The 26,023-nt window shown below is 41.9% G+C and overlaps 1 protein-coding gene across 6 annotated transcripts in view; it reads right to left on the minus strand.

The window, feature by feature from the left end:
• Positions 1-15,719: 15,719 nt before the first annotated feature.
• PLEKHA5 (pleckstrin homology domain containing A5) overlaps positions 15,720-26,023 on the minus strand; it is a 157,248-nt gene continuing 146,944 nt past the window's right edge. For 3 of the 6 annotated variants that reach the window (XM_030960053.1, XM_030960052.1, XM_030960051.1), the window contains 5 exons: positions 25,095-25,253; positions 23,776-23,897; positions 22,834-22,982; positions 21,634-21,718; positions 15,720-18,642 (listed from right to left, as the gene is read on the minus strand). In XM_030960053.1, the coding sequence (XP_030815913.1) occupies positions 18,624-18,642; positions 21,634-21,718; positions 22,834-22,982; positions 23,776-23,897; positions 25,095-25,253 (534 nt within the window). In that variant the 3' untranslated portion in view covers positions 15,720-18,623. Of the gene's footprint in view, positions 18,643-21,613; positions 21,719-22,833; positions 22,983-23,775; positions 23,898-25,094; positions 25,254-26,023 lie in introns of all 6 variants that reach the window. The other 3 variants (XM_030960057.1, XM_030960056.1, XM_030960055.1) reach the window with 2 other exon arrangements.

Here is a 26,023-nt window from a genome sequence, read left to right on the forward strand (position 1 = left end):
GGCGCCTGCGAGTCGCTGCCGCGCGCGCGGGGCCGGCCGCGGGCGTGCGCACGGCGGGGGCGTGCGCGCGCGGCCCCCGTGCGCGCCCGCGCGGCCGGTGCGCGCTCCCGCCGCCCGCGCGCCCCCCCCCCCCCTTCCTTCGCCCTCCTCGCGCACCCGCACCGCCGGGGAGGGGCGGGGCGGAGCCCGGCTCGTGCCGCCGCCGCCGCACGCGCTACGGAGCGCGCCGGGGGACAAACAAGGCGGGGAGGGCGGAGCGAAGGGCGGTGGTGGGCGAGGGACCGGATCCCGGCTGGAGTCTGCCGGGGATCCCACCGTGAATCCCCCAAGGGTCCCAGCTGGAATCCCCCGGGAATCCCGGTTCGGATCCCCCGGGCCGCTGCAATGGCGTGATCCCAGCCCCCGGCTCCGTGGATAGCGGGGAGTGCCTCGGGACCGCCGGGAGCCGGGAATGAAGCGCTCCCGGTTGCCCCGCCTCGCTCCAGGACAAATCCCGGCGGCACCAGTGTCCCACCGCGGGGCGGGCAGGGACGTTCCCGGCTGGGGCTGGAGAAAGAGCAGAGCCGGAGCAGGGTGGCCCCGGCGGAGGGCGGGGCAGGCAGGGCTCCGGTGGCACCGGGCACGGCGGCTCCCCTCACGGGCATTGCGGGTCCCCTCACGGGCACGGCGGTGGGGAAGGGGACACGGAGAACCGCATGGAACGGGAGAAGCGAGGCTCCTGCGGGGCGCTGAGGAGCCAGCCCGGCAGGAGTGCCACAGCACGGCTCGGCCGAGGCAGGAAGGAGATGGGGAAAGGGTTCCAGGGCCGCTGGAAAAGGAGAGAAAAACACCGCGCTGTGCAGGGAGGAGAGAGAATGAACCAGAGCAAACTGGCCTGAAACCTCTCTTAGCAGGGAAGATGCTTCCCGGCTCCTGGGAGAAGCTGTGTGACCAAAGGGGACTGTGAAATATCACAGGATGGTTTGGATTGGAAGGAACCTTAATCTCATTCCAAACCCCTGCCCTGGGGTTCCTTCCACCAGAGCAGGCTGCTCAGAGCTCCATCCAGCCTGGCCTTGGACACTTGCAGGGATCCAGGGGCAGCCAGAGCTTCTCTGGGCACCCTGTGCTAGGGCATCACCACCCTCAGAGAGAAGAATTTCTCCCTAATACCCAATGTAAACCTATGGATATATAAAAGGGGTAAAGTGAAATCTCAGTAGGACGACTGTCAATCACATAGAAGCCTTCAGAGCAGAGTTTGAAAATTAAGGTCATTTAATGAGCTTAATGGTATAAAGTTTACTATAAAGTACATAGGATGGGGAATGGCAGTAGAACAGAAAGGTAGAATCTGAATACAGAGATATAATCAGGTAGTTTGACAAGTTATTGGAGAGATGAGAAGGGTAATGAAAGCTATTCAGTCAAAGGTAAATAAACCAAAGGTAATAAAATGCTGTTCCATGTGAATTTTAAATATCTTGCATCTGTCAGTCTTTAGCCAATGCTTACAGAGCTTGCCACATTTAACACAAAAATCATGAAGCCATGGTAGTGAAGTTTAAAAACAAACACAGAACCACAGCTCAGCCCAGAAAAGCCTTGTGCCTTCTGCACAAGAGGAAGAACATCACTAGCTCAAGTTACAGCAGGCGTATCTGGCATGTCCACAGAGATCCTGGATTCCAGGAGAAGCTAACTGCATAGGCTTAAAATCTGGAGAAGGTGCTCCGAAGACCTGCATTTGCATAGCTGGTGATGGCTCCCAGCCCATCAACAGATGTAGCTGTGAGCAGCAACAAGAACAAGCTGTGGTGTAGCAGCCAAAATAGAGAGCCACAGCACTGAAACAGCAACAGGGGGTCGGGGACTCAACACTGGATTAGTCTTTGAAAACAAACCAATAACATGCTTAGCCCGCAGAGGAGCATAAGCAAATTTTGGAAACCAACAGCAATGAAAAAGTGATGATAATTCCTCAGATTTCTAGAAGCCAGCCTCAGCTAGAAAGTGGGAATGCTTTTAAAAAAATCCAGAGGGGGGAAAAAAGACAAGAACAGCTGCAATGCTCTTTTTCATCTATGCAAGATGTGCATTGCAGGTCTCCTAACTCCACCAACACAGTCACCAAACCCTGGTTTTCTGTACCCTGTTCTGCCTTTCCTCCTGGTAACAGTGTGTGCGGTGCTTTGCTCCCCGGAGGAAGGCGTGGGGCTCCGGGGGCGTGTTGCCGTCACTGCTCTATTCAAACACCAAGTCTGACGTTCCAAAAACACCCCAGCCTTTGATTCAGCCCAGAAACGGCGGTAGCTGAAATAATTCCTATTATTCCTGGTCTCCAGTACCCACTGATGCCCTTCTGCAGTTCTGTGCTGCAGCAAGGGACAGAATCAGGGCGGTATCAGGTCATGAGAAACCAAAAATACATGAAGGACTTCGGTAAAAAACACCTTTTACAAACGATGAGATAAAGGGGAGAAAAGTCATCACAAAGAACTCTGTAGCCCGATGTCAGTTGTCCCGATCGGCTCCGCTGTGTGCTCAAATGTCTTTTTCCCCCCCAGGTCTCTCTGAGTTTCTCGAGGTGCTGCGTGCACGCAAAGGCTGCTTGTGTTTGGCACTGAAAGCGAGCACGGTGATTCGACCTCCCACTTTCCGCTCTCCTAAGCAGGGCGGTAGAGACGCCAGCTCGTTAGGTAATCTGTGTATTCAGAGAGGGTCAGGGAAGAAAACCTCGGGACTTTTCTATTGCCTGATGGAAATCACTTGGCATTTAAGCAAGCGCTCAGTACCAACGGGGTCACTGCTGCAGCAGGCAGGCATCAAAGAAAAACTCCGTGGTAATCTCTCGGTGTCCTGCTCTCAGGTTTTCAACCGCACAAAATTCTGCGTCTAGGCTCGGCTCTTGAGTGCTGTAATAAAGTCCTAATCAAGTGCAAGCAGCAGTGATTATTGCTCACTGAGCTTTCTCTGTACAAACCCACGCAGCTTACCGAAGCTGGATTTCCTTTTTCCCAAGGTTTTTTGACTTTTCAAACCTCTTGAAAGAGATCTGTCAGAGGACAGGTGATTCCACAACTTGCAAAAGCATCTAAATCATTTACATGTGAATGCTGTGATAAAAGCTCAAAGGAGGAGACTCCTGTTAGGAAATCCTTTGGAGAAAAAAAACCACATCGTTCGCTTGGGTGGATGTTACTCTGTCGTTCACACAAAGGGTTTCTGATGTGCTCAGTCTAGCTTGGTATGATCACCTTACAACGACGCTTTAAAGCTCAGACGTTTGTGTTGAGGAATCAACAAAGTACAAAATAATAAAATAAGTTTTAAAAAGCCGGTAGATAAACCAGGAGAAGCCTGTTCACAGGCAAAATATTCCAAGCAGGGCCATTAGCTCAAGAACAAGCAACTTGTAGACCCAGCAGAGCAGGGAGAAGAAATGAAGATTTTATCCTCTTACCTCAGGAATACCAGGGTGCAGGGCATTCACACTGACAGCAGGAGCAGTAACAAGCACACTCCAGAGAAGTAGTTTCTTCTTGATTCACAGCAATTTTGCTGTTTTGTGGGGTTTTCTTGAAGGACACTTAGGTGAGATCACCAGATGTATGTAAGGCAGGTTTCTTGAGGTTCTTTCCCTAACTTTGATCAACATTATAATACTATGTTATACAGTATACAAGCAAAACACTTCAGTACATCAAGAAAGGCCTATAAAGAGAGAAGAAAAATTAAACAGGCCTGAGGTACAGGAAAGGTGATATCCAGTCTTACACTTGCTAGGATACCAGGAGACATTCTGTAAAGCCCAGCATCTGCACCCTTCTGCAATCGCTGCCTCCCCATGCACGTCTTAAGCAGTGCAGGAAATTCCTGCTGCCTGCCCCTCATGACTCACCTTGCTCAGCATTCTGCCGACTCAGCAGCCTCTGGAAACTGCACCTTCCCTTCTTTCTGCCCCACCCTTCCCCATCCCAGTTCGAGGGCTGGAGGAAGAGGCTGCCATCTGTCATTGCTTCAAGTGAGCTGCGTCGGGTTCTCACCCTTCCCTTCAGACTGGGCTGAAATTGCCTCCTTGTGATGCAATTCTGACCCCACCCTCTCCTGCAGCACCCAGTTAATTCTCCCTTTAAACTCAGCTTCCATGCTCTTTTCTTTTTTAAAGCTGCCTTTAATCTTTGTCTGTGCTGTCTGCTTAGAAACCATGACTCTGAGAAACTACAAGCCACACATAGGCTGGGCCAACCAGAAGAAGGCTGCAGCGAATGCATGTTGGGAAAGGGTCCCTCTTCCCTCCCCAGGAGTGTTGAGCCCTCTCTGGGATTGTAACTGGCTTTGAAAAACATTCTGTAGCAAAATGAATTCTTGAGACCTTCCTCCTGCTCTGCCCTGCCCCTGCTTTGTGTCATGCTGATCTGCTGCCTCTTCTCTGGTGCCAGCACAGCTGTCCCTGAAATTCCTGCCATGATCTAGACCAGGGAACTGCTTTTAGTGGTAACTAGGAGGAAAAAAAATAAAATGGCATTCTGTTCCTGTTAGGTCATGAAGCTTCAGAAAACTCCAGACAGCTCAGTCAAATGTAATTCTCTGGGGATGGGGAAAAGAGGAACAAAAAAAGTTAAAAACTTGCTAAGGTGACATGAAGAACCAGGGGTTACTTCAGGAATGGAAAACCCCATTCTGTCATTCTGGAGCTCATCCAAATGCTCATCCTAACATTCATTCTATTTACACTTGTGATAAACTCCAGCCAGCCCAGTGGGAGATGAGAGCATCTCTGCTTTAAGCCACCAATAAACACCAACAGTGAGAGGAAGGCCATGTTCCATAGATATTCTGATGTATTTGAAAGCAATCAGATACCTTACATATAGATGAAACCTCTAAAATGCACACTAATTGATGCTCAATTTGTTGTCAAGTTATATTGAAGGAAAACAGGAAATGCAAAATAATAAATCCTGAAAATTTCTTGTAAGTGAAAGATAAAAAAGCTGTGAGTTCAAGGCATGAGGAGGCCTTGTAATATGGTTCATCGATGTTCTCTACAGGTTGCTGTAAAACCTGAAATATAAGCACAGGATTTCAAGTAGCTACTATTCAGCTGTGATATCCTGTTAGTTATTATAGATACCACTGAGAATGAACTCAGAATTTCCTTCAGAAACAAAAGCTGGTCTCGGTACATTTGCAGTGGTGTAGCTGAGTATTAATCCTGTCACCCCATGTCTCTCAATTTTTGTGACTCCCAGGGACTTGCATAAGTACATGCTAAAAGCGCATTGTGCTTTTCTTTGAAACTATTGGGAAAGTTTTTCAAGTGGATAATTTAAATATCTGATGCAATATATCATATGAACAAGTAAAACAGTAATATATGTAGGACTGTACAAGCAAATAAACCATCTTTTCTCTGTCATCAGTATTGTCAATATTTTTATTTATGACTAAAAAATCTACATAAATTATCAGAAATACTTTCTTTTCCTCCCAAAGTATGCTAAACCTCCTTGTGTACATTTTCTTTTTGGCACAGTTTGCTCTTTTTCAGTAAAGGCAGCCAAAATTCTTAAGTCTCAGAAGAATCAACATCCTTAAATGCTGTAATTTAGATTCATTTTAGCCAGAGATAATTAAAATATTTGCTTCCAGATTACAGAGTCTTTACATGCTGTTAATTTGGGGAATTGGTTTTCTCAACATTCTTATGCAAAACAGAACTGGATTCCAGCTTTAAATGAAGGTCTGTGCCTGAGCACATGAAGAGGGTTGTCACCAGAATGTCCATTTATTTTCTGCAGAAATAAATTTGGTGCAGATCCTCACTGTAAAACCAGGGGAGGCCACCCCAGCTGAGGGGACAATTCTGCACAAGCACATTAGACAGTAAATCCTGTTTTTTTCCCTAAAAATATGGATGTGAAGTCAGGAGCAGAGGCTTTTTTGCACACATGGAAATTCTTTTCAAAAACCATAAAAGTAATCAAGATCTTGCATGTTGCAAAACCGGTGTGTAACCATTACAACCAAACAGAAATGCATAATTAATTGGATGCTAATTAAATACAAATCACAGCTTGGAAGGAGTACAAGTTTACAACAGCTTTTCCTTGTTCTAGGATTACTTTAAAACTCCCCTTCTTCAGTTTGTAGTGGTAAGCAGAATATGGATTTTCCATAGAAGGGTTTTAGATTTCTTTAAATTAATCTTTCATAAAATTTAAACAAAAATCCCCTTGCAGAAACCTAGTTATAAAGTTTATGTGCTTTTTTCTCCCCCTCTTTTCTTGAAAGAATTTCTTATCCTTCCAAGATCAAACCCTTGTGAACACATGTCCTTCCAAACAAAGTTCTCAGCTTCCCAGAACATGCTGTGGTGGGCCCAGCAAGGGGCCCTGAAGATAATGATGGGAGTGGAGCATGTCAGATGAGGGGCAGCTGAGAGAGCTGGGACTGTCCAGCCCCAAAAAGTGACGGCTCAGGATGATCTTATCAAGGTATAAATATCCGAGAGGGGAAGTAAAGAAATGGAGCCAGACTTAGTGGTGTCTGGTAAGGGCAAGAGTCAGTGGTCACAAACTGAGATGCAGAACATTAATCCTATTTAAATGTAAGAAGAAACTTTTTCACTTTCAAGTAGTGGGAAAGATTGCCCAGAGAGGTTGTGGCATTGCTGTTTGTGAAGTTATTCAAACCACATCTGGACATGGTCCTGAGCAGCCTGTTCCAGCTGTTGCTACTTGGAGCAGGGAGCTTGGACTCTATGATCTCCTGAGGTGCCTTCCAACTTTAACTTTTCTGAGATTCTGTAAAATTGAGATATTATTCCCATGTTACACAGAGACACAGACTTTGCTAAATATGCAAAGCCAGAAAGTATTCTTCTGGGTTCCCAAATATCACCATGTACCCTGGCTTTGCCCCAGCCTGACGTGGGGATGAAAATCATAATTGACACCACTTCTGCCTTGCAGCGTGCTTTGTGAAGATGGGAAGGGAGCCCTGGTGAAGCCATAGCAGCTGAGTTGGGCTGTGTGACTGGGACCAAGCCCTGAGTCCCTGCAAGCAGGTCTGGATGCAGCCTGAATGGCTCAATTCAGAATTCCCAAGCTGGCCAAATTTAGGGTCCTGCTACATCCCCTGAGATTAGAAATAACAAGCAAGTGAGATTAGATATTTTCCATGATTGCCAGATCTTGGCAGGCTAGAGACTTAGGGGAGAGAGGTTATCCTTAAGAGAGGCATTTATCACACACTCTGGCCAGCCTTGGGCAAGATACTGTCTTGGAGAAGGTGTCAAAGTCCAGATTTCCCAAAACCTTAACAGCTGGACAATTCATCTTCTCTCCCCACTGCTCTGCTTATGTTACAAGAAAAATTCATGTAATGGGAAGTTTATCAAACAGCAGAATTAATTTATTTAAATACAATTTATTATTTGGCAGGCCTGAGCACAAGCAAACACATGAATTTCAGAAAAGTTCAGAATTGCATCTGAAGATGTGAATTGCCATTATTTGGGCATTCACTGAACAGAGAAGTCATACTCAAATTAATCAAAACTAATTTAACAATTACAAAACCAGCAGGATGACTTCATTGTCGTTTGCCACTAAAGACAAATGTTTATTACAGATAGTGTATTTGTCTTCTGAGCTATTAAAACCCCGTTTGCTATTCATAACTCCTCAAACCTTTCCTGTAAGACGAAGGATCCATCATGTTCATGGAAAATAAGCCAAGCTTGTAGAAGTACAGCACCCCTCCCTATTCTCAATCAATCAAATCTGAGAGAGAGAGAGGGAGACTGATGAGAACAACCTACTTTTCTGTGCGTGGCATTCACTGAATGTGAAAAGGGGTTTCAGCAGGACCGAGAAAGTAGCTGTTGTCATGACAGCACCGGGAAGCCCAGGGACTGAAAAGATCTTCATCAGCTCACTGCAGCAATGCTGTGCCAAAGGAACTGTGCTGCCTGTCTGCAGGCTGACAACAGAGCCAAGGGAATGCCTGCTTGTCAAACCTCCCTGGTTTTACTCTGCAAACTTCCCCACTCCTGGCCTCTGAAGCTGCAATGCAGTTGCAGTCTGGCAAAAATGGATCTCTCCTGCCCCCCTCCTTCCCCTTCAGTATTCCCTACACTTTCTGATTCTCTCTCTGCTTTAACAAGGACAGCACCCAGCCTTCCTGCACTCTCTTTCTCCACAAAAATGCCATGCTGAAGGCAGCAGTAGCCTGTAAAAAAACCCAGTCAAACACCAGCTCATTCTGCAGTCCAGCTCCATCGATGGAATGCCGGCCACTCCTGCATCCTCAGTGCGAGGGGCAGCGTGTCTGTGTGCTCTGCTGCTCACCTGGCAGCTCTGGGGCAAGAGGCTGAGGATTTCTGTGGCAGGATCTGCTCCTTGGGGTCATACCCTGTGCAGGGCTGGAATGTTACCTGCTCAGCTCTGGCCACTACAAGTCAATATATCACTTTTCACACGGAGTTAGGCTGCCTGCTGTCTGTGCTCCTGAAATCACCACCAGCACCAGTTTTGGGAGACCTGCAAGGACTGTTCTATTCGCAGAGGAGTTTTGTTTTACAGAAATGACAAAAAATTGTTGCTGCATAGGTGAGATCCTCATAAGTCAGACAAGGAAAGTAAGGTCTTTTTGGCTGTGCACATATTGGTGGAGTTCTGGTGCTGTTTATTTGAAGCAGTGGGAAATGAGAACATTTGGAAACTTGTGTTATGCCCCCACTGGCTATCACTGATGGAATGAAAACTGAGACTGAGTGCTTTACACCCAATCCTGCAACAGCCACCTTTATTGCAAACAAAATGCTCAGAGATATGTGCTCTCAGAGGAATTTTACAGGCTTTGTCTGAAACTTTGGCATCTCTGGTATTGATTGCAAAATTCACATTGACCTCAGTGGGGCCAGACTATCAAACTCAGCCGAGAGCTGGGCAGTTAAGGAGTTTGGAGGAACCCACAGCAAATCCTGATATCCTGATATTATTGATGGCTGGTAGGAGGTGGGGACTTGGCCCCTACTGCACAAGAGAGCCCAAGTTTCACTGTATTCAGAATTTCACCCTCCATCAGTCAGAATTTCAACAGTTCAGAGGCCCACTCTCTCAGAAAGCCTGGAACGTGTAGAAGTATTGGGAGATGTAGATCCTAAATTAGCTCAATGCCCTGATTATGTGCCCTGTGGATGCACTGCATGTTCTCTGACAGGCAAAGCAGTGATTCCACTCTCCTGAACCCTAATCCCAGCTCAGCTGATCCCAGATTCTCCAAACAGCTGACTGCATAGGTGTTGCAGTGTGACCGCTCACGCCAGCACATAGGGATGGGCAAAGCATTTTAGCATGTTGTTCTGCAGAAATTTATGCATAGTTAGGATATGCTTAAGAGAGTCTCTTTCCCAGGACTGCTCTGAGGTGCAGTTGTTTGCCTTTGAACCCCTCCAGTGAAAGCTGCTGTTAAACCCCCACATGGGTTTTCTCAGCAGGGACAGGCCTGACTTTTAATGATATAATGCTTTTGATTCTAGTCAGTCATTTAAAACTGTTTTTTTTTCTCCTTCAGGTGAACATTATGTGCTTGATGATTTTTGCCCAGTGACACATGCAACCAAATTCAAGAAACAAATACTATCCTAACAAATACTATCCTGTTTTCTAGGCAGATCAGTGTCCCAAAACAACCTCATATAATACTGAAGTTTTAGTAGGAAAAGGGGCACTATATTTTCTTGGCAGGCTGTTGTTATAGAGGCATACTGTCAGCAGCAGCTTGGCTTTATATTGCATTGAACTGGATAATTTATCAGAAACATCATCTTTGCAGTTTAATTTCTGTCTGGGTTTGAAAATGCTAAGCATTTGTTTCATCTTGGTGATACGTGGATTTGGCTATGTAGAGCCTGGAAAATAAGGAGACTTTTCAGAGCAAGGTGAAAAAGCTGATTTTAAATGTGGTGAATTTTACAGTCCATGCCTACATAAAACTGGGCTCTCTTAAATTGAGGAAGCTATTTGATTTAGGTTGTGCTAGTGCATAAGAGGTACAACAAAGAGGGATGTGTTATAAAGTGTAACTCAGGCACTGAAAGCATTAAGGTATCAGCTCTGTAGAGAGCCATGACCTACTTCTGCCTTGTTTCTTCCAAGGAAAATCCTTTGGCACCACTTCAGGCCATGGTTTCTCTTCTCCCTGCTATCTTGAGGACCTGATCTTACACAAAAGTGCCTCAGACATGTTCACATCCCAGTTTCTAAAGCCCAAGTTTCATGTAGAGAGGAAGCAAAGCAGCCAATTTAAAATGGGACTTTACAGAAAAAAAACCCCAAACATTCTCCTCACCATCCTCAATAAAACAGAAAGTGCTGGACCAATGTCCATGAATCACTTGTGTTTCAGCTTTTTTATAACAGTACATATTTTGGAGGTCTTTTGGATATGAATACAGTCAGATTTTGGGACTTTCTTATATTGCAATAAGTGATCTCAGTCCACCACCTGCACTGCACTATGGTAACTCCTTTTGGCACATTGCATGCATATTAATTTCCATTACATGCAGCATATTCTCATCAGCTGATGTTCTACAGTAAAACCTCAACTACTCAGTTTATATCATGCTTAACAAAGTATGACAAAATAAATGCTGGTTTAAAAGCCATATAAATATTGAAACACGAAGCATTTGAAAGTTACTCCCCTCCTCCCTGATCTAATTATACTATTAATAAGCAACATGCAGAATTTCATCTGAGATGTAGGAACCACAAGAGATTAGATTCTCACACAAATTCTCTCCTGCATCATAATGGTTGCAGTGTGAACATGTTTAACTTTAAATCATGCAATGTGTTCACCTGAAACCAAAAGGGCTGTTCCCATCTGGGCCCAGATCTGCTGCATCAACACCAATTGTGTTGCCCTGGTTATGTGCAACTGCAGGTTAGGCCGAGAACACATTTTCTCTGTTTTGCAGTAATTTGTCTTACAGTTTCAGTGTAATACCACTGTCCCCTTTTTATCTTTAATTGTTGCTGTGCACCATTAAGCAGCAACATCACAATACTTAGAAGTCACTTTGTCTCTCCATTTGGTGAAGCAACCCCATTTTATGGGCAAAGGAAGGCTCTGAGATGTGGCTGCAACCTTGCAAAGAAACCTGTTTATGCAAAGTCCTATCAAGAACTCCTTTCATTTAGGTTAAAGGATCAAGTCCTTAACATTTGAAAATGCACAATAAACACACAACACTGCATCATTGAGTAGGAAGGTTAATAAAAATACAGCCTGGCATTAACATTAAAAAGGCTCTAAATTTTTTCTTCACAGGTAATTAGTTCACACAATGAAATAATCTCCTTTCTTATCCTGGAAACACATGCATAAAACAGCTCAGATAACATCATTTACATACAGGCTGCTGCATCCGCATGTTAATGTCTGGCAGTGAAAAGTTCAGAGAGTTTGTAATCCCCGATTTCCTGCGCGTGCTCGGCACCCAGATTCCCAGAAGGAAGGGAGAGGGATACTAAATATTCCTGAGATGACAGGTCAGCTGCAGCCTGCCACATCTGGGCAACTTGCACAGTTACAGAGTTTCTGAGAAATCTCCAGACACTCCTGGACATTTTTTTTTTAAACCCATCTTGGTATTTGTTCCTTTTGTCAGTCACTTCTGGCCATGGCCGTCACCCTAAGCCCATTGTGCTGCCGCCGCTGGCTTTGTCCGCCTCGCTCCATCGCGTGGTACCGGAGCAATCTGCATTCCCATTTAAAGCACTATCATGTTACCCATCAGCGATCGCTCGCTTTCATCCCCCAAAACCCCCACACAATGGCAACCACGCCGAGAGGACAAAGGGCCGGGCAGAGGGGGAAAGGGAGGGAAAGAAGCAGCAGCAGCAGCTGCAGCCGGGCTAACTTTGCTCTGCCTGGGTCCTTCTGGGTGAGCTCTTGAACTTGGACTGAAAACATCCCTTCAGCTCCTGCTTCCCCTCCCAGCACAGCTTCTGTGCCCAGGGCAGGCACTGGAAGGAAGCTTGGCAGCTCCTGCATCCAGGCCAACAGGTAACGAGGGTGTTTTTGCAGCCGTGCCCTCGGCCAGCTGCAGGAGAAAGGGAGGGAAAGCCTCCTCTTGCAGGCATACTGATCGCCAGCAGCGCTTTCCAAAACACCAATCCAGCCTGCTGGGCAGCCTGGACCTACAATCTACAAAAAGTAGAAAATGTACAGCTCCTGCAGCAGTTGTTGTGCTGTAGTTACCTGTAATTACTTGTGAAGAAAAAAGCAAAGTGCACAGCAATCCAGTTTTTCGTTCAGAGATGCAGGTACAGCACCCAAGGGTTTGGGAATCGCCGGAGAGTCTGCAGCGCTAAAGCTTTAACGAGGATTCACTCCCGAGCACTGGCATCCCCTTAAGAGTGGAGCCATCGGCTGTAGAGACCTTCGAATGCACACACCGCCTCTGATTAATTGCCTGAAAATGTTGTGAAAGTCAGGGACTCCGTTTGCAGGTGAAATAACTGCAGCGCTCCAGCCTGGGAACGGGCAGCCAGGGGAGGATGGATGGGAAGCGCTCCTGTGAAACAGGCAGAGCTCAAAGCAAGGCTTTGGAGTCCCACTTCTTACAAACATGACCCAGCTGTGCTCCTTGGGGTCCACAAGATTTTAATGAGGCAAAATGATCAAAATGTCACGACCTCTGTTCTCCCTTGTCCTGAAATCTGGATGAAGGAAATGAAGTGGAGCTTAGCTAAGTTATATTTAGCTGATCACACAGAATGCAATAGCTTTAAGATCATGAAATAAAAGTTTTAAAATAAAAAACTGTGAGGTCAGAGTAGTTATACCCCCAAATCAGCTTATATAAGCAAGTGTGGTTTTCCCAGGGTTGTAGTCCATGAATATTAACCAATTCCTCTTCACTAAGCCAATCTCCTAAACGGCTGAGGCTGGTTGGTTAATTTGTAGCTGCTACCTTGTAAATAGTGGTCAGGATTTCACACATTATCCAGGCACTCTGTCTTTATTAAAAATATTTATTATTTGTAGGCACAATATACTAGAAGTACTAGTTACAAGAAATTATGGGTCTGTTGGCACAGGCTAAGAAAACAGCCAGGAATGTTATTCAAAGGTGATTTTGGTTTCCAGGCAATTTCCCTGCTCACAAAATGACACCTCTAGCTAGACCCGACTCCTGCAAGCTGGCTTCCTTGTAGGACCAGCCCTTGCATGTACAAACTCTGAGACATTCTCCAGGTAGCCAAAAACCAAAACACAAAATAACATCAGGAAACATTCATCAGAAAGTTCAGCTGTCTTTTTTCCCCTCTGTCTAGATATGAGCATTTCAGTGTATAAAAAGAGTAAACCCAACAGCCATTAACAGCTGTTTCCTAGATGAACATAGTAAAAAAAAAAAAAAAAAAATCATTCGTGTTTAAAGCTAAAACATCTGAAACAGCCTCCATGTTCTTGCTGACTTGGGAATTTACCAAGAAGAAAGCTGCACAGTATGAAGCACTCAACTTACATGTGTAATCAGTGTCAAGACTCACCAGAAATTCACGTTGTAAAGAGGTGATTTATGAGTTGAGTTGCTGAATTTTTGCGGTCTTTTTTCCTCCTCAATTACTTTGAAATGTACTGTCAATTAATAATAATTTTCTCAAATAAATTCTTAGGTGTTTGTTTATATACCTAATTATTTTATTTCTAGTAAGGTGACTCTTACTTAGAAAATAGTTTTTTTCTAAATAGACTCCATTGCTGAAAATAGAGGAAATTTACATGCAAGTTACTGGGGGAATCTTGGGTGTCTCTCATTGCATGCTTTGACTCAATCTTGCAGGATGATAAGCACCTGCAGATTTCCACCACTCCAAAAAGAAACTGATTGCCTGGATTCAGCTGCTCACACAGGGACAGACAGCTGGGGTGTGGATAAGGCAGTTTTTCTCCAGATAAGGAGTGCAGAATATTTTACAAATTGGGCTGTAATGGATTTAAAGATGCAGAAGTGAGTCCAGTACAGCACCAGTCACTTCACTGTGACACAGAGCAGATAACAGCAAATGAGGATGAGGTATTTTCCTGAAAGTTTCAACTGAGCAAACCTTGAGGCTGTAAGTAAATCTTCCTTGTTCTACATATAAAGTTAAACATGCAAAGTCTGCTTTTCTTTTTATTTTCTTTTTTTTAAAACAGGACTCATTTCACCTTCAAAAGAGCAAGAGAGTGTTTCCATTTTTAGTCTGAAATACTTTGAAGTATTCCTGTTCCATAGAACAGGGATCTGGATAGTATTTGACAAAAAGAAAAAATTAATTCCTTATTTTCATTTTGGTTTCAGTAATAAAGAAGTGAATGATCCCACATCTGGTTTTGTCCAGATATACTCTACAGCAGCCCATGGAAAACAGCAGTGTTTGCTTCTAGTTTTACTTTTGTCCCAAACAGAGCCTACTCCAGCCTAAAAAAGTGTTCCTAAGCACATCCCAAGCCAGTCTGCCACACGAGGCAATTAGCAACCTCTGGGCTGATGTCACTTACCCAGAGCTGCAATTAAGAGTTGCCTGCAGTTTCACCACACCAGCCAGATAATATTTAGACAGACCTTAAAAACATTTTCTTTGGCATACCACAGAATGAAGAAACACCACAAAAAAGCACCAAAACCTTCATTCCACAAGTAACATTTGAATGCTGACACATCTGGAACAGCTGGGTAACAAGTTGTGCATGTCAAGTTCAGAGAGCAGCTGTTTTCAGCCTTCATTTTGGGTCAGGCATTTGTTTGCAGCCACCAGTGTATTCTGTTATATTTTGTAGCAGCTTCTTCAGTGTTCCCATATGGACAAGCCAAACAGCTCCTAGGATATACCAGCAAGCATTTATAATGGTCTTTAGAAGAAATGAAGGCCAGATGTTGCTTTGTTATCTCCATGTGCATCTTAAAAAAAGTTAGATGAGGTTGTTTCAGATATATTATCAATGCCAGGTACAGGCAATTTGTTTATCGGCCGTTTAAATGTCAACTTTCTAAAGGACAGAAAATAACATTTTAACTTAGGATTCAAACTGATATAAGATTAAACTACCCTAGAATAACTTTAGAAAATAATTATAGCACAATCCAGGATCACAGGGACAAAATAGAACTGTGTAGAAAAAACATGATGAGCCATTTCTGAGATCTGAATGAGTACTACTTATGGTTTATTAGAAAAGGAAAAAAACCCCAAAGTGTACCTTATTGTTAAAATATAATGAAAAGTTGGAGGTAAGACTTATCCAACAGCACCACTGATTAAAGGTCTTCTATTCTGCTGCTTTGCTCACCCAGGGTACAACTTAATCCACTAGCCTAAGTCCTAGAGAATTTAATAGATCTGTTACTAACAGTGTAATTCATTAATGTTTTTCATGTATGCACTCCCACTACATCCAGTGGATCAGATGGGGTGGGGATAAGAATTCTGTCACAGACTATCCAATTAATGTGATTTAGATTGAAAGGTGCAAGTTTTTTTCTGATTTCCTGAAAAGAGAACCTTATTGGATTCACTTTATGATGCATATTTCTGAGGAAATATGAACTGAGAACTACTTTTCCCACCTCAGTGATAACATAAACAAGGTTTGGGTTTCAGCTGCCTGGTGAGGTCTTTCCCTTTGAGCCAGTCCACAACATACAAAAACTGCCAAGACACCAACTATAACTTTTTGAGTAATGTCACTTTATTAAGGGACTTTAAAGATTCACATTCTCTAGTAGCCTTGGAACAATGCAAATGGTGAACAAAAGACAAAAATAGATGTAATTGGTTCTGAAAAGCATGAACATCTGTAGAGAATGTGTTGCATTATTCCTAAGGACTCTTGTTTTTGAAAAAAAAGCACGTTCTATATATACAAGTGTCAGTGCAATAGCCAATAAAGCAATCAGTCAGAAATATAAAAATATCCTAGATACAAACTTAAAATAGATGTTTGAAGGCTGACCATATCAGTATTCTGATATTTCCATATCTCAGGAGTATGATCACTGGGATGAGTTATTCTGATGAGGTAAGAAACAGTAGATGCTCTGTGATAACACAAAGCCATACATTTATTATTATTTTTTTCCATAAGACAAAAAAATAGAGCACCCAATGAAACTCCAAGTCTTTGCAGCAAGTGCCCACAGGAAGTGAAATTATAGTCTATGATCATTACTACATTCCTGCATCATTCACCTTTGCTGTCTTTGCCAACAGTTCTATCAGCAAAACTTGCTTATTCTCCCCACCTTGACCAGCTCCATTATAAACTGCATGTTCCTTGCAGATATACTAAACCAACAACTGCTTTAGACACAGGCAACATCTATAAATGTCCAAAAATCACTTAGTCATTCCTTCCTTTATTGGCTGCAATTCTTTTCTTGGCAGCAAGGGCAGAAAGAGATTGCAAAACTTGACAGCAAACAGCTCTCTCGAGAAGGGTTAGGGAGAGAACAGGGTGTGTCCTGCTTTGCCTCAGGTGTTCCACTGAACACTTAAGCTTGGTTGGTTGTGCAATAAAATCACATTCCTCTTCTTTGCTGTCTTTTGGGTGGAAAGATGCATTAATTTGGGGCTGCTGTTCCAAAAAAAGAGCTCGATGCTGCCTGCCTGCATCATCATTAATCTTTTCTTCAGCCACCTCTTCCACTGTGCCCCCTCCAGGCTCTGCTGCTGAATTCTGATCCCTGTTTTTTTAACTTTGCACAGAAAATGGCAGAACAACAGGTAGCCAGACAACATACTCTGTATCTTTGTGGCAAAGAGCACCAGGAAGAACTGGCAGCAGAGCTGGGAGTGCCAGAAGAATCCAACAAACACAAACTTCTACTTGGGGAGAGGGGCAATGGAGTAATTTCAAACTGTGAGACAGTATCAGGCACTCCTCTATGGAAAAGCACAATGGATTCTATAGCTTCTAGAGCAGCAATATTAACCTGATCAGGACATGATTTGTATGATTAAAAAAAAAGCACAACAGGAGCTGGCAGCTGCCTTCCTGTGAAACTTGCCTTACCACTTATGGCACACACATGCACTGAAGCACACAGCAGTTGCCTGAACCTGCAAAAGATTCCTTAGCTTTTCATCCTAAGATTCAAAAGCTTTCCCTGAAATATTTTTGTTTCTCTTAGTTCTTTTCTAATCCTCTTTTGTCTCAGGCAAATTCAGGCAGCTGTGCAAGACGGAACAGCGAAGCTGGTAACATCTGTAGTGTGACAACACTGTGACAGATTATTTCAGGTTTTCTTTCAGTTTCTGGAAGATGCTGTGCAGATGCCAAAGCCTCCAGGAATCATCACACTTCTCTCCTTAACCCCAGTGAACTTGGCAATCAATGTTTGCAAATATTGAATTACTGCTCACCACACCCCACTAAGACAGGCTATTACCTCCCGTGTAAACAGGCAGGGAATGGAGGAGCAGAATGACTAAGTGATTATTCCAGTATCACAACACAAGTCTGGGAGAGCCAGGAGCTGAACCTGTATTTCTTGCATCTCAGTCTCAGGTTGTCTGTTTTGTTCTGTGTTGCAGCCTTAATTCTTTCCTGAAGAGGAAGACTGGGATCTCTTAATAAGAGTCTGTCACTGCTACTCTGGTTGACAGGTGATGTTGCCAGTGGGGTAGGAATTGTTGCATTCCCCACATCAAAAGGTGGAACACAGTGTGACATCTGTTTGCTGGAAGAAATACTAACCATACAAGTCCTTAAGAACATCAACATTTATTTAATATGATATAAAAGAAATGGGATATGAACATTCGTATTTGAACAATTATAAGTGGCTTCTTATACTTACATCATATGTGCTCATTGTATAATATATACACAATGAACATAATTACATTTGTACACAAACTAAGTACTGGATTGAAAACCTGCTTATTGCTGTACACACCCCAACCCCATCAAGGAAAAGCCCAGTACCTCAAAATACCTACACTCCATTTTAGTCAAGAAAAAGGAACCACTAACATTAATGTCTATGTTGACAGAAGTGTGGCAGTAACTGCTGACATTGCAACCTGACCAAGAAATCATTACAGCAGAAACAGGACATCTCTTACTAAGCAATAATAAAAATGGCACATTTTAAATATATCTATATGTATATATATATAAAAATTTTACAAATAAATTTTTAAAACAATAAATTGTAATGTTGAAAAAGTGTAAAACAAGGTTTAGTGGTGATATGTAAAATTAACCGAGTTATGCATCTAAAAGAAGCAAAAAAGTAAACTTACATGATCCATCATTAAAAGAACATTAAATTCTGAAGAATAGCAAATAAAGTTCTGACTGTAGGCTGCACATTAAAAAGAGCCTTTGTTTTATGTGCACAGAAATCATAGCAGCAAGCTGGTATCAGGAGAACAATCTGAAGGCTGTTGAGTGTACACATGGGCCATTTAAAGCTCTCTTGGAATAAACATTTTCCAGGAAGTGATAAAATGATGCTCTGTGGCCAAAAGCATCAGAACTATGAATTTCATAGATTTAAAATATACTGTACAATATCTTCTCATATTTTCATAGGTCAGGTCCATACATCTCAGGCATGAATTGTTTCAACAGAAGCCGTTAGTGCTGGAAGACAGACACAGATTAAGTTACTCTATTTTAGCAACAGAATATCATCTAAAGAACTCAGGGGATAAAATACAGCAAAGAACTCCTGACCTCAATGTAACAATGTAGGTGTAGAACATAATAAAATATCTTAGAAATCAGTTGTTTCCAAAATCTGTTTTCCTGATGAGTAATACTGCTGTCAAGATATTTCAACAGAAAGAAGAAAAAGCCAAGATTTTTTTTTTTTCAAATTTACACCACTTTGAATGAAAGTTTGTTTACTCTGAGAGTTTTATCCTGTTACTCATGGTCACCTCCAAATGCTCTTCACCTAAAACCAGCAATAACAGCAAAGATCCTAACTAGTTTTAGAAATGCAAGGCACATTTTGAAAAGGGATGCAGAATTATTGAGCTGCTACACTGCACTGGCAGTGTTGTTCAAATGCTCTACTCAGAGCTTGCTGTATTTTGGTAATTGCTGCAAGGACTTCTATAAATAACTTTTAACAGTTCATTGGTAAAAATGTTTCTGAGCTTTGAACCCAGGTGCTGTATAAAATTTCATTATCCCCCAACTGCTCAGTGCAAATTCAATGCTTAAAATCTAACAGGGCTGGTGGTACACACAGAGATTTGGGCTGTGACAAAAAAGGAGACCTGTGTTAAGGGGTTTCTCCTTAGTCCTACAATATCCTGTGCCACCAATTTCCTATGGCAAATTCCCCCTGGCATTGTGCCAAGAGGATAATTTTTCTAATTGACTGTAAAAGCCAAACATAGGTATTACCTCTTCATTCCCTGAAATCCACTATACATTTTCCAGATGTTGCCTGAAAAATTTGGTTGCATATGACTAGGGCTGATACTAGAGCCTGGAAGCTCCCTTTGCCACCCAAGACTTCTTGAAAATGAGGGGTGCTGAATTCCTGTGTGTTAAAAGATGTGCCAGAATCTCTCAGCAAAGCATTGGAATATTGGAACCACAGCCCCAGGAGGTAGAGGGCAGTAAGCACTGTGCTCCATCCATCTCCTGTGTATGCTAAGCCCAGCTCATGGCACAAATTTGCTTTGGAACTCCAAGGAAACAACCAACAGAGGCATCAGGTACAGCCCTGTGGAATGCAGGTGCACCCAGCTAAGAGCTTTCCCCAGCTCAATCCAAACACTGAAAAACCACAAGGGATGTGGCTGAAGTTCTGGGATCCTTTCTCCATCAGGGTGAGGCACGTGCAAGCAGGGAATCAGACTGACAAGTGCCATTCCAGATGGACCATTCTGTCAGAAAATTAAAGCAATTAAAGCCTCTTCAGGGGCTTTTGAGGGTAGAGCTGTCCTGAACACAAGAATACTTCACCTGCAGAACTGGCTGTGGGGATACACCTCACCAGAGGGGGGCAAGCCTTTTCCTACTGATTTCTATTTTATTTAGCATAAATCCTAAAGGAAATGAATTTGCTGATCTGATCATCTGAGCTGAGAGCAGAATAATGCAATTGGTGACAGATTTCTGGTTGCTTCCCCTTCCTGACAGGTGCCCTGTGCCTACAGAATCCAGCAGTGCAGTTTCACTTTCATTACTGACCCAAAACTCAGCTGATGGGGGAATGCTTGTCCTACTTAAAAAGGAGATGTATGATAAATGTGTGTATATTTTATGTATTTATAAATATATACATTTATTTATAAACATATTTATATATATTTTATAAATATATTTATATTTATACAATGAACATGAAAAGCATTAACTCAAATCAGTATTTCCAGAAGGAAAGTCCCACTTGTTTTTTTTTAAATAGTTCTGTAATAAACATTTTGAATAAAAATACAAAAAAAATCAAGCTCAATCTAATCATGGCAGACTACACCCATCAGGAAGGCAGGAGCAGTGTCAGGAGTGAATGTGAAAATGGCATTTTACACTTTCTCAAGAGGAGAAAATATTTTAATATTATTTTATTAACTGTCCTTTTTTTTTTTTTGGAGGAGTATAAATAGTTTCTTGTCCTTTGTTCATATTAGAAAGGTCTGTGTGATGACTAATAAGTCTAATTTTGCTAAAATGAAACCTTGGCAATTGAGACTGAGACAGGAAATTAAAAAAAAAGCATTTTCAGATCTCCTCATGCTAAATGACTGAAATGTCTCAATTTTAAATTGTTCTTGATTTTAAAGCTTTCTTAAGTTACATTTAACATTGCCATTGAAACGAAGCTCATTCTTTCAGCAGAATGCTCATTTAAACAAACACCTCCCGACAACAAAGAAATGTGGATTGATTTACATGCTGGTAAAGTGCGGAAGCATTGACACTGATATCCTACTAATTTTGTTAAACACTTGCCTAAGCAAATACACACTTTATATTTCCATTGCCATTCATTAAGTGGGTGACACCAGAAGTAGAAAATGTAAGTCTAGCCTAACTCATGCTTTCTGACTTGACTCCTAGAAGCAATCACCCACTATGGCAGGAATGAGTAGCTGTGTAGGGCTTTCTCTATAGAAAGAAGGAAATAAAAGTTTTATAATTGTTATTTCTATCTCTTAAGCCATGAATTCTTCAGGCCATTACCCATTCCATCCTGGGCATCCCCAACTCTGAGCTCTGGTTGCCCATTTTGCCCATGGCTGAAGCATCAAGACTCATCTGCACCTCTGCAGTGATGCTCATGCCTTAACTCCCTGTTTTGGAGCAGCTCAGGCTGTTGTTTCCAAGGCTATTACCCTGCCAGCTGTGGAGAACATGCCTGATAAACCAATCAGCCCCTGATAAACCAATTAGCCCTTTCTCTTTGTAGCCGGACAGAGAATTCACTCCTTGCAAACAAATCAATACATAAATTTGTTTTCTGGCTCATTTATACTCAACACTGCAGGTAACCCTGTCTTGCTGAGTATCAGATGTTTCTCCCAAAAATAACAGCACACAAATAACCTGGAAGAATATTAGGAAGAGGAGAGGTGGGAAAGCAAGCACCTACTTGTCTGTAACTATACACACATGAAATGGGATCCCTCTGTCAGCTGGGTCTGTGTGGATGGAGCTGGTGACAAGGACGATTCTGGTGAGGAAGGCAAACTTTTCACTGCCAGTCATACAGCAAAAGAAAGAAGAGTCCAAGTTACAGAAGCCATAACAAAGATCAGCTTGAAAAAGCACCATTTCAAGCCACAGCAAATATAAGCAGAAAGAAATGAAAGCTACACAAGTTAAAGGCTTAAAATCTGATCAGCAAAAAAAGCACAGCTTCAAGGGAGAGCACAGCTGATCCCTAATCAGGCTTAGAAATAACTAGTAGAACAGCAAACACAGGAATGCTGATGTTTTATGTTGCCAAGAAAGAGAAGGGGAAAAAAGTAAAATTTAAGTAGTTGGGATAGGCCCAGACCCACCTTCATATCCCAGCTCAGATGAACTAAACCTTCTTATTCTGCTGAGCAGTGCAAAATGCACAGACAAGTTCTGGTTTTGATTATCAAGTCACAGAAAGGATTGCTGACTGCACTACAAAGGTCCAGATCACCTTTTATATCCATAAGTTGAACCATTTGGCTTCCTTAACCATTCCCATCAGCAAATAATGTCTTGAATTCTATCTTCTCCCTTCCTCTTTCCCTACTCACTCCTCGCTTTTTTTTCCTTCTTTGCACACAGTTTTGCTTTATTCCACTCTTCTCTTCTTGCAGAATAGTCCACTACCAGTCACTGTACCAGTCAGGTGCTGTTTTCTGTTTTCTTCATCTTTCTTACTCCCTAAAACGTGGCCAAACTGGGGTCTTTTACTTGCTAGTTTAAAACATTGGAAACTCTCAATAATTCCACAATTTTGGGCATATCTAAGGTCACTCAGCAGCAGGGGGCAATGGTAAAAGTCTACACATATCCAGGACTGAGATGAAAAAGGAAGGATTTGCTCCAATCAACAACTACAGTATGACTCAATTTCTGGCAACAGTTATTTAAATCCCTGAATTAGCAACTATAAAAGCTATATTAAAACCTCAGAAAAACGGAGTTTCTGTAGCTGCCCACTGGGAAACTATTTTTCTGTGCATTATAAAACTGCACACTTCACATATAGACTAGCTCAGCATTTTCAATTCACAAGGGTTTCAGAGCATCAAAAGACACAATGAAAATGAAATAAAGTTTTACATATGTACTGGATAAGTTGTGCTTCAGCCAAACTCTTTTCCATACCTGCTGCTGCCTGATTTCCTTTTGAAGACTGTGCTGCTAATTCAAATGAAGACACAATCCCTTCTTGTTCTTGAACACTGAGTATTTCACTTTCTTCTGAGCTGCTTTTGGGTTTGTGGTTTGCAACTGTGGTCACACTCTGCAAGCTGCTTAAAAAAAGCACAGCATTTAGAACCTGCTCTAACTTAATTTCAGGTGTTAACCACTATGTATAAAAGCTATAATTTAATTTTCTCCTGTTAATAGAAAAAAGTTGCAACTTGCAAGTCTGGGTAGCATAAATTAAGCAGGTATTTTGAAATCCTTCTAACTTTGTGTAGTCACACTTTTTAAAAAGCACCTGTGATTTAATTCCTTTCCTTTTTGCACTCCTGCAGTTTCCTACTGCTGCAGGGTCCTGTGACAAAGTCATGACCTAAAGTGAGAACTCACTTAGGACCTGCAGTGGAACTTACACCAAAGCCATGAATTGTGAGAGAGAAATATCCAAGATATAATATCCCTCTAATTCTGCAACCCTGCAAAGCAGTGAGGGAAAAAATTAAGCAGGAGATGTGGAATAAGGTGTTTCGTTTGCTCCTAAATTAATCAGCAATAAAGAGCATGCTATGGAAGCACTGGCTGGAGTGTTCATAATAAATTGATACAAAGCTTGAAGTGACATTATTAAACACAACTTGGAGGCCAAGACAAGGATTATGAATGCATTCTGGTTATAACTGGGGCAACACTTGAAAACAAACATTGCTTCACCCTCCAAGTCATCAACTCTGACTGAACCCCTGCAGCATCAAGCCTCTCACTAGATTTCCCTATATGAAAACCTCCCAAAACCATAGAAATAAACCTTTTCAGTATTTATGGCAATTGCTTGGTCCATTCAGCTAATAAATACAGCATGCAAGTTTAAAATAGTCTCTGAACATCTTGTTTGATTTTTACCTGATATCACCATCACGTGTTTCTTCCAATTTATTTTTCTTTTCTTCTTTCTCTTCATTACTCCCTTCTATTGACTCAGATACAACATGTGCATCTGATAAAAGATCATCAGTTTTTGACAGCTATAAAAAAAATTGAGATCATGAAACAAAAAGCTGTAACACACACTAAGTGGCAGATAAGAAATACAGTACCAGGAAACAGTTTTATTAACAGACAAATTTTGCCATCATGTATACTTAGTAACTCAGAATTACATAACTTAAGAAATTTTTATCAATACCATGCAGGTTAATAGAGTTATCCTAAAACTTCTACCAGAGGCCAGGGGCAGGGTTTGCCTTAATAACTTCCAGAACTTCTCTGAGCTCTTTGGATTGCAGCCTGCCTGTTTTTTCAAGCTATCCCTCTCTTCATGATGCCAACAAAAATCCCAGATGCTGCAACATTTTGTTGATAACACTGAATGTTTCTCTTAAGGTCTGATTACATATCAACAATTTGAGTGTATTACATAATTTTCCTTTTGAAATATTTGCATATTTAACAAAGCAACAGTCTTTCAATAAGGAAGTTTTTCCAATTGATAACAGTAGAAATTGGTTATTTGATTTTATACCATTCTCCATCAGAGATATATATATACTAAATATAAAATAGGAAAACAAAAGGATGATTAAATAAAAGGATCATTAACTGAGGAATATGTATATAGAAAAAAAACACCTCTACACAACACTTTAAAAAATATTAAACTATAAACAGGATATGATCATGCAGAAGCAACTCTAGTAATCCATTCTTCACAGTCAGTCTGGTTTTGCTGAGTCTTAAGGGAACTTTAGTACCAGAAACACCAAGGTAATTCCCTGCCAAGTGTGTTTCAAACTATTTCAGGGAAGAAATCAAAGCAATGAAAAATATCTGTAAGTACAGGTACTGCCTAGTTCCATGTGTAATTTGTTGTGTCAGCTTTATTCTACTTTCTATGAACCATCTGATGCATTATAGCCAACCAAACAAAAATTCAGGGACAGTAAATGGTTGTCAAAAATTCCACTGGGGTAGCCTAAGCAATGAATATGTCAATGATTATTATTATTTAAAGACCACATACAAGAAAATTCAATGTCTCAGCTATAGACAGGTTTCATTGAATTTTGTGATTCTCTATAGAATATTGTATTTTCAATAGGAAGTCTTTATCTTCCAAGCAAAAGGAACTGGATCGCTTTCCCATTCTCTGGTATGTGTGTCTCAAAATAGTTTGTTACTGCAAGATAAGCTGATGAACAGTTTAATAAGGAGTTGTTCTGTACCTCTTTAGTAAAACTTGAATTATGTTCTGGATCTCCATCATTTTTTAGTTGTGCTATTTCTTCGCCAGGATTTCCATTATTTTGTTTCAGATTATTTCCTCTGCTGGTGCTCTCGAACTCCTTCATGTTACCAGACACTGTATCATCCTTTTTCCGATTCTGAGGAATAAAATTGGTACATGGACATATTGTTACAAAAGTTATCACAGTTCTGAGCCTTCTGCTGCCCTCTGACTGATTAAAAAAGAGATACTTGAAAAAAAAAATTAAGCATAGATTGTAATAAAAGAAAATAGAAATCATTAGGGACTTGGAATTTTCTCATTTTTGTACCTTTCAAAACAGTTCAGCCTAACATTTCTTTGTCTGCAAGATTATTGTACTTTCTGCCCCATCTTCCTTTCCAGCATTTCAGTGTCACCCTGATCTTCTGAAATTTCATTCATAATTAGCTCAGTCACAAATCAGCTCAGCAGCATTCTTACTTGCATTCATAAGTGCTGCTCTTTTTATAAAATAGCCTTTTCTGGTTTAAGAACAAAAAGCAATAAAAATCTGCTTTCAGTACAAAATTCACATGCACCTGCATGCACTTCCTCCAATTATCCTGGGTATCCTGCAAGCCTGTGGTGTGAACTGATTTAATAGAGGAAAACACAGTATCTGATAACGGCAGAGAGTATTAATTATTTCTTAAAGAAAAAATTAACCCATTGCACAGAGAAGAGGCTGATATAAAAATTTTGAGGAACTATGGTAGAGGTGACTCAAGATTGTGAACTGTGAACTGGCAGAGCTGAAGGGAGGCTCATGTGAGAACTGGAGCTGAGAAAAATAGAAGCCATGGACGCAGTAAATCTCGAGGCTGAACTCCTGTGATCTAACACATGCACCCTATTAAGAGGAAATTCCACCTAAGTCAGTTCATA

This window comes from Camarhynchus parvulus, chromosome 1A (genome assembly GCF_901933205.1).
Source record: "Camarhynchus parvulus chromosome 1A, STF_HiC, whole genome shotgun sequence".
NCBI lineage: Eukaryota > Metazoa > Chordata > Aves > Passeriformes > Thraupidae > Camarhynchus > Camarhynchus parvulus.